The 12,500-nt window shown below is 41.1% G+C and overlaps 1 protein-coding gene across 1 annotated transcript in view; it reads left to right on the top strand.

Moving 5' to 3' along the window:
• CSK (C-terminal Src kinase) overlaps positions 1 to 12,500 on the top strand; it is a 269,835-nt gene that overhangs the window by 181,128 nt on the left and 76,207 nt on the right. The window contains exon 8 of the mRNA XM_053717362.1: positions 1,446 to 1,545. Coding sequence (XP_053573337.1) covers positions 1,446 to 1,545 — 100 coding nt within the window. The remainder of the gene's footprint in view (positions 1 to 1,445; positions 1,546 to 12,500) is intronic.

Here is a 12,500-nt window from a genome sequence, read left to right as displayed (position 1 = left end):
CAGTGGGGCACAAGCCTCCTCAGAGGTTTACGGCTCAGTTCAAGAGCAGTGACATCTTGGGGGTCTGGCATGAGATCTCTATGGATCTGATTGTTGGGCGGCTACTTGGTCCTCCTTACTTTCTTTTTCCTTTTTGCTTCTGTTGAAGCAGCCTTCGGGAGAATGGGTTTTTGCAGGCTGTGGTGCCCTCAGATGGTGGCCGCCTCTCCTTTTGCCCTTTCGTTAAGCATTCAGTGTGCTCTGTAGCTTGGGTATAATTTCTCTCAAGTAATGAATGCAGCTGTGGACTCTCCCTGTATTAAGAAGGAAAACATAAATTATGCTTACCAGATAATTTGCTTTCCTTCTGTACACGGAGAGTCCACATCTCCCGCCCGTGTTCTCCGATGGACGGCCCTAAATTTTATCTTGTTAATTCTGGCACCTTTTTCATCCAGATATTTCTCTTACTGTTCCTTGTTCCCTCTGCAGAATGACTGGGGGATGAGGGAAGTGGGGGAGGTATTTAAGCCTTTGACTGGGGTATCTTTGCCTCCTCCTGGTGGCCAGGTTCAGTATTTCCCACAAGTAATGAATGCAGCTGTTGACTCTCCCTGTACAGAAAGAAAGGAAATGATCTGGTAAGCATAATTTGTTTTTTAACAGCTTTCAATTTACTTCTACTGTGTAATTTGCTTAATTCTCTTGGCATCCTTTGTTTAAAAGCATACCTAGGTAGACTTGGGAGCTAGCTGCTGATTGGTGACTGCACATATAAGCTTCTTGTCAGTCTTACCAATGTGTTCAGCTAGCTCCCAGTAATGCATTACTGTTCCTTCAATAAAGGATTTAAGAGAATGAAGCAAAATTGTTAATAACAGTAAATTGGAAAGTTTTAACCCTTCACAATTGCTAGTTAGTGAGGTTCTGCATCACACTGGGTGCAGTTATCTTGGAGTTAAAGTATTCTTGTACCCTGTAACAGAAGCAGTGCACAGGTCAGTGATTGTGTTGTCTTCTTGACAAGCTATCTCATGCACTTCAGTTTAGTGTGCACAATAAAGAACGTGAGCGGTATGATTTTGCAGTGACTGCATTTCTTTATATAATTTCTGAGGGCTTTTTTTATATTTGTTACGTTTAAGCTAATTAAAAACAACAAACAGGAAAAAAATATTACTGTTCCGCTTTCTAATCCACAATGCAAGGTACAGCTGTCAAAAAGCTGGTAACTTCACTGATCTGTAAAAGTGCACAGTTTGTGTCACAGGATGCAATAATAAATGTCTGTGTACCAAGATGGTAGTGCAGAACTTTACCAGCTTTAAAGAGAGCTTCAGACACAGCTTGTGGCGTAGTAACCATGACAATGTGGTTGTACCCAGCAGTTTCATTTGATTTAGCAACACTTAGGCTATGCTAATAACTGATTGTGCTACAGCTGCTTCTGTTTTCTTTTACTACAGAGGTCCTGTTAGGTGACTACAGAGGGACTAAGGTGGCTGTAAAGTGTATCAAGAACGATGCCACAGCACAAGCATTTGTAGCCGAGGCCTTAGTGATGACGTGAGTAGAAGATACAGAACAACGTACTTCGGTGTACTTAATTGTGATGTGAACAGGCATGGCTGTTTTAGTGGGGTGCTGATATGCGTATACCAGGGCCTTTATCTCTACCAATTCACTATGCACAGACAAATAGAACATGCAATTTTTACTTTGATACTGGGGTCACTAGTAAGGGATGGTATATGTTACGGTTAAAGTAAGAACTCTGGATAATCCTTGGATTACCTGGGTAAAACGGACATTACCCAAGCGGCTGTGGGTTAAGCCCGATGTACTGTAATTCCCCCATCTACATATATATATATATATATATATATATATATATATATATATATATATATATATATATATATATATAATCTTCCCTCTCTCCCCTGCATAAAGGAGGAAAAAATGCTTTAGTGATAACTTATTTTGCCTGTAACTCCCTTAGAACACTATATGGGTTACCTGCATGCACACACTCCGCACATGCATTCTGTGAGTACTGGTGAAATCAGCTTGCAAGTTTGATGGATAAATATACATTTAGATAAAGGTAATGCTTACCTTTCACCACTTAATATACAGAAAACAACATTGGCAATTTATTTGGATTGATTAAGAGGTAGCTGCCTAATTTGTTTGCATTAGGAAGTAATTAATGTGTACATTTCCTTCCTAAGATAGGGAGAGTCCACGGCTTCATTCTTTACTGTTGGGATAATACAACACCTGGCAACCAGGAGGAGGCAAAGACACCCCAGCCAAAGACTTAAATATCCCTCCCACTTCCTCATTACCACAGTCATTCTTTGCCTTTCGTCACGTTAGGAGTTGGCAGAGAAGTGTCAGAAGATTCAGACAGTCCTGAAAAAGGGTATCTGCCCTTCGAGATAGGACTGGAGTTTTAAGTAGTCATGTCAACCTCTCAGTGAGAGTATTGATGAAAGTTAGAGTCTGGAGATGCAGGGAAAGTTTTTCTGCGAAACCATCCAGACTACTGCTAACAGCTCCTAAGGAATCAGTATTGACGAGTTTCAGTGCCTGCTTTCTGTCACTCAAGTCCATGCCAGGAGCGCTGCTATAAGACTGTAACACTTGAGAGGCTGTGTTCTGTTCCACAGCATGGATCCTGGAGGTAAGATTGTTTAAATTTGTACACATAAAATGCTATAACAGGTTCACAGTGGGGCTCCTTTATACCTTAATAGGATCCAGGGTTAATATCCTCTGAAGGGGGTTTATTGAACAGTTGGGATTAATTAATCAGTGTATTAATTATTTACATGCTGCTTTGTGTGATTTTTCTCCTGTGTTGATAGACTGTGTGTTTTTGGCTGGAACAAACAGGTTTCACTTTTAAGTTTCACTTTCGTTTTTGAAAGTGTTGCACAGCTCCTATTGCTTGCTGTACTTGTAATAACAGGGGAAGTACTGTCTTGCACTCTGTTCATTTCCTCCATTCCAGCTGAGACTTGAACCTGAGAAGAGCGTTTCCTCTGTTAACTGTCTGGATTTAGGAGGTGGTGAGTGCCCCAGCCATTGGTAGTATAAAGGTGCAGTTTTCTATAATAAAAAGCGTTTTTATTTCTTTCATGTAATTAACAAGAGTCCATGAGCTAGTGACGTATGGGATATACATTCCTACCAGGAGGGGCAAAGTTTCCCAAACCTTAAAATGCCTATAAATACACCCCTCACCACACCCACAAATCAGTTTTACAAACTTTGCCTCCAAGGGAGGTGGTGAAGTAAGTTTGTGCTAGATTCTACGTTGATATGCGCTCCGCAGCAAGTTGGAGCCCGGTTTTCCTCTCAGCGTGCAGTGAATGTCAGAGGGATGTGAGGAGAGTATTGCCTATTGAATGCAGTGATCTCCTTCTACGGGGTCTATTTCATAAGGTTCTCTGTTATCGGTCGTAGAGATTCATCTCTTACCTCCCTTTTCAGATCGACGATATACTCTTATATTTACCATTTCCTCTACTGATTCTCGTTTCAGTACTGGTTTGGCTTTCTACAAACATGTAGATGAGTGTCCTGGGGTAAGTAAGTCTTATTTTCTGTGACACTCTAAGCTATGGTTGGGCACTTTATTTATAAAGTTCTAAATATATGTATTCAAACATTTATTTGCCTTGACTCAGAATGTTCAACTTTCCTTATTTCCAGACAGTCAGTTTCATATTTGGGATTATGCTTTAAATTATCATATTTTTTCTTACCTCAAAAATTTGACTTTTTTCCCTGTGGGCTGTTAGGCTCGCGGGGGCTGAAAATGCTTCATTTTATTGTGTCATTCTTGGCGCGGACTTTTTTGGCGCAAAAATTCTTTTCCGTTTCCGACGTCATACGTGTCGCCGGAAGTTGCGTCATTTTTGACGTTATTTTGCGCCAAAAATGTCGGCGTTCCGGATGTGGCGTCATTTTTGGCGCCAAAAGCATTTTGGCGCCAAAAAATATGGGCGTCGCTTTTGTCTCCACATTATTTCAGTCTCATTTTTCATTTGCTTCTGGTTGCTAGAAGCTTGATGTTTGGCATTTTTTTCCCATTCCTGAAACTGTCTTATAAGGAATTTGATCTATTTTGCTTTATATGTTGTTTTTTCTCTTACATATTGCAAGATGTCTCACGTTGCATCTGAGCCAGAAGATACTACAGGAAAACCACTGCCTGCTGGATCTACCAAAGCTAAGTGTATCTGCTGTAAACTTTTGGTAGCTATTCCTCCAGCTGTTGTTTGTAATAATTGTCATGACAAACTTGTTAAAGCAGATAATATTTCCTTTAGTGATGTACCATTGCCTGTTGCAGTTCCCTCAACATCTAAGGTGCAGAATGTTCCTGATAACATAAGAGATTTTGTTTCTGAATCCATAAAGAAGGCTTTGTCTGTTATTTCTCCTTCTAGTAAACGTAAAAAGTCTTTTAAATCTTCTCTCTCTACAGATGAATTTTTAAATGAACACCATCATTCTGATTCTTTGGACTCTTCTGGTTCAGAGGATTCTGTCTCAGAGATTGATGCTGATAAATCTTCATATTTATTTAAGATGGAATTTATTCGCTCTTTACTTAAAGAAGTACTAATTGCTTTAGAAATAGAGGATTCTAGTCCTCTTGATACTAATTCTATACGTTTGGATAAGGTTTTTAAAGCTCCTGCGGTTATTCCAGAAGTCTTTCCTGTTCCTAATGCTATTTCTGCAGTAATTGCTAAGGAATGGGATAAATTGGGTAATTCATTTACTCCTTCTAAACGTTTTAAGCAATTATATCCTGTTCCGCCTGACAGGTTAGAATTTTGGGACAAAATCCCTAAAGTTGATGGGGCTATTTCTACCCTTGCTAAACGTACTACCATTCCTACGTCAGATGGTACCTCGTTTAAAGATCCTTTAGATAGAAAAATTGAATCTTTTCTAAGAAAAGCTTATCTATGTTCAGGTAATCTTCTTAGACCTGCTATATCATTGGCTGATGTTGCTGCAGCTTCAACTTTTTGGTTGGAAACTCTAGCGCAACAAGTAACAAATCGTGATTCTCATGATATTATTATTCTTCTCCAGCATGCTAATAATTTCATCTGTGATGCCATTTTTGATATTATTAGAGTTGATGTTAGATTTATGTCTCTGGCTATCTTAGCCAGAAGAGCTTTATGGCTTAAGACTTGGAATGCTGATATGGCTTCTAAATCAACTCTACTTTCCATTTCTTTCCAGGGAAACAAATTATTTGGTTCTCAGTTGGATTCTATTATTTCAACTGTTACTGGTGGGAAAGGAACTTTTTTACCACAGGATAAAAAGTCTAAAGGTAAAAACAGGGCTAACAATCGTTTTCGTTCCTTTCGTTTCAACAAAGAACAAAAGCCTGATCCTTCGTCCTCAGGAGCAGTTTCAGTTTGGAAACCATCTCCAGTCTGGAATAAATCCAAGCCTGCTAGAAAGGCAAAGCCTGCTTCTAAGTTCACATGAAGGTACGGCCCTCATTCCAGTTCAGCTGGTAGGGGGCAGGTTACGTTTTTTCAAAGAAATTTGGATCAATTCTGTTCACAATCTTTGGATTCAGAACATTGTTTCAGAAGGGTACAGAATTGGTTTCAAGATGAGACCTCCTGCAAAGAGATTTTTTCTTTCCCATGTCCCAGTAAATCCAGTGAAAGCTCAAGCATTTCTGAATTGTGTTTCAGATCTAGAGTTGGCTGGAGTAATTATGCCAGTTCCAGTTCCGGAACAGGGGATGGGGTTTTATTCAAATCTCTTCATTGTACCAAAGAAGGAGAATTCCTTCAGACCAGTTCTGGATCTAAAATTATTGAATCGTTATGTAAGGATACCAACGTTCAAGATGGTAACTGTAAGGACTATATTGCCTTTCTCCAACATAGGTGTGTCCGGTCCACGGCGTCATCCTTACTTGTGGGATATTCTCTTCCCCAACAGGAAATGGCAAAGAGCCCAGCAAAGCTGGTCACATGATCCCTCCTAGGCTCCGCCTACCCCAGTCATTCTCTTTGCCGTTGTACAGGCAACATCTCCACGGAGATGGCTTAGAGTTTTTTAGTGTTTAACTTCTACCTCTCTCTCTTTTTGGATTAAAAGCATCATCAGATTGGCTTACGAGACTGCCGGACGGCAGCCTCCCGAAAGAATCACAGCTCATTCCACTAGGGCTGTGGCTTCCACATGGGCCTTCAAGAACGAGGCTTCTGTTGATCAGATATGTAGGGCAGCGACTTGGTCTTCACTGCACACTTTTACCAAATTTTACAAGTTTGATACTTTTGCTTCTTCTGAGGCTATTTTTGGGAGAAAGGTTTTGCAAGCCGTGGTGCCTTCCATTTAGGTGACCTGATTTGCTCCCTCCCTTCATCCGTGTCCTAAAGCTTTGGTATTGGTTCCCACAAGTAAGGATGACGCCGTGGACCGGACACACCTATGTTGGAGAAAACAGAATTTATGTTTACCTGATAAATTTCTTTCTCCAACGGTGTGTCCGGTCCACGGCCCGCCCTGGTTTTTTTTAATCAGGTCTGATATTTTATTTTCTTTAACTACAGTCACCACGGTACCATATGGTTTCTCCTATGCAAATATTCCTCCTTAACGTCGGTCGAATGACTGGGGTAGGCGGAGCCTAGGAGGGATCATGTGACCAGCTTTGCTGGGCTCTTTGCCATTTCCTGTTGGGGAAGAGAATATCCCACAAGTAAGGATGACGCCGTGGACCGGACACACCGTTGGAGAAAGAAATTTATCAGGTAAACATAAATTCTGTTTTTGTTCAGCAAGGGAATTATATGTCCACAATAGATTTACAGGATGCATATCTGCATATTCCAATTCATCCAGATCATTATCAGTTCCTGAGATTCTCTTTTCTAGACAAGCATTACCAATTTGTGGCTCTACCGTTTGGCCTTGCTACAGCTCCAAGAATTTTCACAAAGATTCTCGGTGCCCTTCTGTCTGTAATCAGAGAACAGGGTATTGTGGTATTTCCTTATTTGGACGATATCTTGGTACTTGCTCCGTCTTTACATTTAGCAGAGTCTCATACGAATCGACTTGTGTTGTTTCTTCAAGATCATGGTTGGAGGATCAATTTACCAAAAAGTTCTTTGATTCCTCAAACAAGGGTAACCTTTCTGGGTTTCCAGATAGATTCAGTGTCCATGACTTTGTCTTTAACAGACAAGAGACGTCTAAAATTGATTACAGCCTGTCGAAACCTTCAGTCTCAATCATTCCCTTCGGTAGCCTTATGCATGGAAATTCTAGGTCTTATGACTGCTGCATCGGACGCGATCCCCTTTGCTCGTTTTCACATGCGACCTCTTCAGCTCTGTATGCTGAACCAATGGTGCAGGGATTACACGAAGATATATCAATTAATATCTTTAAAACCGATTGTTCGGCACTCTCTAACGTGGTGGACAGATCACCATCGTTTAATTCAGGGGGCTTCTTTTGTTCTTCCGACCTGGACTGTAATTTCAACAGATGCAAGTCTCACAGGTTGGGGAGCTGTGTGGGGATCTCTGACGGCACAAGGAGTTTGGGAATCTCAGGAGGTGAGATTACCGATCAATATCTTGGAACTCCGTGCAGTTTTCAGAGCTCTTCAGTTTTGGCCTCTTCTGAAGAGAGAATCGTTCATTTGTTTTCAGACAGACAATGTCACAACTGTGGCATACATCAATCATCAAGGAGGGACTCACAGTCCTCTGGCTATGAAAGAAGTATCTCGAATTTTGGTTTGGGCGGAATCCAGCTCCTGTCTAATCTCTGCGGTTCATATCCCAGGTGTAGACAATTGGGAAGCGGATTATCTCAGTCGCCAAACGTTGCATCCGGGCGAATGGTCTCTTCACCCAGAGGTATTTCTTCAGATTGTTCAATTGTGGGGGCTTCCAGAGATAGATCTGATGGCCTCTCATCTAAACAAGAAACTTCCCAGGTATCTGTCCAGATCCCGGGATCCTCAGGCGGAGGCAGTGGATGCATTATCACTTCCTTGGAAGTATCATCCTGCCTATATCTTTCCGCCTCTAGTTCTTCTTCCAAGAGTAATCTCCAAGATTCTGAAGGAATGCTCGTTTGTTCTGCTAATAGCTCCGGCATGGCCTCACAGGTTTTGGTATGCGGATCTTGTCCGGATGGCATCTTGCCAGCCATGGACTCTTCCGTTAAGACCAGACCTTCTGTCACAAGGTCCTTTTTTCCATCCGGATCTGAAATCCTTAAATTTAAAGGTATGGAGATTGAACGCTTGATTCTTGGTCATAGAGGTTTCTCTGACTCCGTGATTAATACTATGTTACAGGCTCGTAAATCTGTATCTCGAGAGATATATTATAGAGTCTGGAAGACTTATATTTCTTGGTGTCTTTCTCATCATTTTTCTTGGCATTCTTTTAGAATACCGAGAATTTTACAGTTTCTTCAGGATGGTTTAGATAAGGGTTTGTCCGCAAGTTCTTTGAAAGGACAAATCTCCGCTCTTTCTGTTCTTTTTCACAGAAAGATTGCTATTCTTCCTGATATTCATTGTTTTGTACAAGCTTTGGTTCGTATAAAACCTGTCATTAAGTCAATTTCTCCTCCTTGGAGTTTGAATTTGGTTCTGGGAGCTCTTCAAGCTCCTCCGTTTGAACCTATGCATTCATTGGACATTAAATTACTTTCTTGGAAAGTTTTGTTCCTTTTGGCCATCTCTTCTGCTAGAAGAGTTTCTGAATTATCTGCTCTTTCGTGTGAGTCTCCTTTTCTGATTTTTCATCAGGATAAGGCGGTGTTGCGAACTTCTTTTGAATTTTTACCTAAAGTTGTGAATTCCAACAACATTAGTAGAGAAATTGTGGTTCCTTCATTATGTCCTAATCCTAAGAATTCTAAGGAGAAATCATTGCATTCTTTGGATGTTGTTAGAGCTTTGAAATATTATGTTGAAGCTACGAAATCTTTCCGTAAGACTTCTAGTCTATTTGTTATCTTTTCCGGTTCTAGGAAAGGCCAGAAAGCTTCTGCCATTTCTTTGGCATCTTGGTTGAAATCTTTAATTCATCTTGCCTATGTTGAGTCGGGTAAAATTCCGCCTCAAAGAATTACAGCTCATTCTACTAGGTCAGTATCTACTTCCTGGGCGTTTAGGAATGAAGCTTCGGTTGACCAGATCTGCAAAGCAGCAACTTGGTCCTCTTTGCATACTTTTACTAAATTCTACCATTTTGATGTATTTTCTTCTTCTGAAGCAGTTTTTGGTAGAAAAGTTCTTCAGGCAGCGGTTTCAGTTTGAATCTTCTGCTTATGTTTTTTGTTAAACTTTATTTTGGGTGTGGATTATTTTCAGCAGGAATTGGCTGTCTTTATTTTATCCCTCCCTCTCTAGTGACTCTTGTGTGGAAAGATCCACATCTTGGGTAGTCATTATCCCATACGTCACTAGCTCATGGACTCTTGTTAATTACATGAAAGAAAACATAATTTATGTAAGAACTTACCTGATAAATTCATTTCTTTCATATTAACAAGAGTCCATGAGGCCCACCCTTTTTTGTGGTGGTTATGATTTTTTTGTATAAAGCACAATTATTCCAATTCCTTATTTTATATGCTTCGCACTTTTTTTCTTATCACCCCACTTCTTGGCTATTCGTTAAACTGATTTGTGGGTGTGGTGAGGGGTGTATTTATAGGCATTTTAAGGTTTGGGAAACTTTGCCCCTCCTGGTAGGAATGTATATCCCATACGTCACTAGCTCATGGACTCTTGTTAATATGAAAGAAATGAATTTATCAGGTAAGTTCTTACATAAATTATGTTTTGTGTCCTCCTGTGGGTATTACATGAGCTATGGAGGACCCTGACATGTTAAAAGGTACTCATTCTGTACTAAATCATACCTGTTTATATTGTGAGGAGGCCGTGGTTTCCCCACCCACTTAATTATGTTCCATATGCCTTAACACCGTTATAAAGTCGAAGAAGGGAGAAAAGCCTGCTAAGGCTCTTACTCCCTCTGAGCCATCTACGTCTCAGGACTCAGTGTCCTGTGAGTTTACTACCCTTGCTACATTATCCACTTCACATGCAGTTCCCCGTAGCACATCTAATCCTCCATCCGGAGGGGGCCTTCTTCCTGCGGACTTTGCCACGCAGTTACAAACGACGGTGTCTGCGACCCTCAAAACATTACCTCGCTCTAACAAATGCAAGAGAAAGGTTAAACATAGCTCTCCTGACCGGGTTTCATCTAACTATTTATCGGATTTGGCTATTATATCCCAGTTATCCGATGATGAGTTAACCTCTGTAGCTTCAGAGGGTGAACTTTCTGGGTCGGAGACCTTAGCATCTAAGCCTCCTGCTGCGGAGAACCCGTCCTTTAGATTTAAAATTGAGCACTTGCGTTTTTTATTAAAGGAGGTTCTGTCTACGTTAGAGGTTCCAGAGGCTGCGCTGCCTGAAGAACCTATGATACCTAAATTAGACAGAGTTTACAAAGACAGGAAAGTTCCTTTGACTTTTCCTGTGCCGGTGTTCTGTGAAGGGACCTAACTTTTCAAAAGAGCAAACCATGTCACTTCCTGTGACGTTTCATCAGCTGATGCTCTCATTTTCCCCCTAATACACATGCGTGCCAGCGTCAATACATACCTGGCCGCATACGTCACGGTAAAACTATTTAGACTTGTGAAATTCTGAAACCATTGTATAGCGCATGCTTGGGCTTTTCTATCACAAATGGGGGTGTTTTATTGAACATCGTTTATTCAACACTGTATGTGCATTATGGTGTGAAACTGAAATAAATGTATACTTATTTAAAAATATTTATTTATATATAACTTCAAACGCATACAAACATTGAAAGCACTTGACTTTATGTTTACTGTAAAATACGACATGCAGTGGCGATATCCAAGTGGCTGTTTGACATGCAGGGACGAATAAACATTGTTCCATGTTTGAGGTTATATATAAATAAATATTTTTAAATAAGTATACATTTCTTTCTGTTTCACACCATAATTCACATACAGTGTTGAATAAACATCGTTCCATAAAACACCCCCATTTATGATAGAAAAGCCCACGCATGCGTTATACAATGGTTTCAGAATTTCACAAGTCTAAATAGTTTTACTGTGACGTATGTGGCCAGGTATGTGATGACGCTGGCACGCATGCGTATTAGGGGCAAAATGAGAGCAACAGCTGATGAAACGTCACAGGAAGTGACATGGTTCGCTCTTTTACAAAGTTCGGTCCCTTCACAGAACACCGGTTAAGATGGCGAACATTATTATTAAGAACGAATGGCAAAGAATTGGTTCTTCCTTTTCCCCCTCGTCTACTTTTAGAAAGTAGGTCCCGGACTCTCAACTGGATTTGTGGGGCTCCATTCCTAAGGTGGATGGTGCTATCTCTACTCTTACTAAACGTACTACTATACCTCTTAAGGATAGTTCTTCGTTCAGAGAGCCGATGGATAAGAAAATGGAAACTTTTCTGAGAAAGATGTTTCAACATACAGGGTTTTTATTTCAACTGGCGGCTGCGGTTGCCAGAGCGGCTACCTACTGGTGCAACTCTTTGTTGCAACTCATTGAGGTGGAGTCTCCCCTTGAGGATATTCAAGACAGAGTTAGAGCTCTGAAAATTGCTAATTCTTTTATCTGTGACGCAAACATGCCAATTATTTGCCTAAATGCAAAGGCCGCTGGCTTTGCGGTCCTAGCCTGCCGGGCGCTCTGGTTGAAGTCTTGGTCTGCGAATATGACTTCTAAGTCCAGACTCTCTTCTCTTCCCTTCAAGGGAAATATTTTATTTGGTTCAGGCCTGGACTCTATCATTTCTACGGTTACTGGAGGCAAGGGTGCCTTCCTACCGCAAGATAAGAAGAACAAGTCTAAAGGATGACAATCTTCTAATTTTCGTTCCTTTCGTTCTGACAAATCCAACGACAACAATCCAACTCCAAGCCCGAGCAACCCAAGAGTACTTGGAAGCCGGCTCAGTCCTGGAATAAATCCAAGCAGAATAAGAAGCCTGCCAAAAACAAATCGGCATTAATGGGTGGCCCCCGATCCGGGATCGGATCGTGTAGGGGGCAGACTGTCTCTTTTTTTCAGACGCCTGGTTCAAGGAAGTACAGGATCCGTGGGTCCTGGAGGTGGTATCTCAGAGATACAATATAGGCTTCAAATATTATCCGCCAAAGGGAAGATTCCTTCTCTCGAACCTGTCTACCAGACCAGAAAAGAGGGATGCCTTTCTAGGGTGCGTTTGGGATCTATCCTCCTCAGGAGTTGTTGTCCCAGTGCTTATCGAAGAAAGAGGTTTGGGGTTTTATTTAAACCTTTTTCGTGGTTTCAAAGAAGGAGGTATCTTTCTGCCCAATTCTGGACCTAAAGTGCTTAAACAAATTTCTCCAACATAGGTGTGTCCGGTCCACGGC

This window comes from Bombina bombina, chromosome 6 (genome assembly GCF_027579735.1).
Source record: "Bombina bombina isolate aBomBom1 chromosome 6, aBomBom1.pri, whole genome shotgun sequence".
Lineage (NCBI taxonomy): Eukaryota > Metazoa > Chordata > Amphibia > Anura > Bombinatoridae > Bombina > Bombina bombina.
This window is presented reverse-complemented; position numbering and strand designations above follow the sequence as displayed.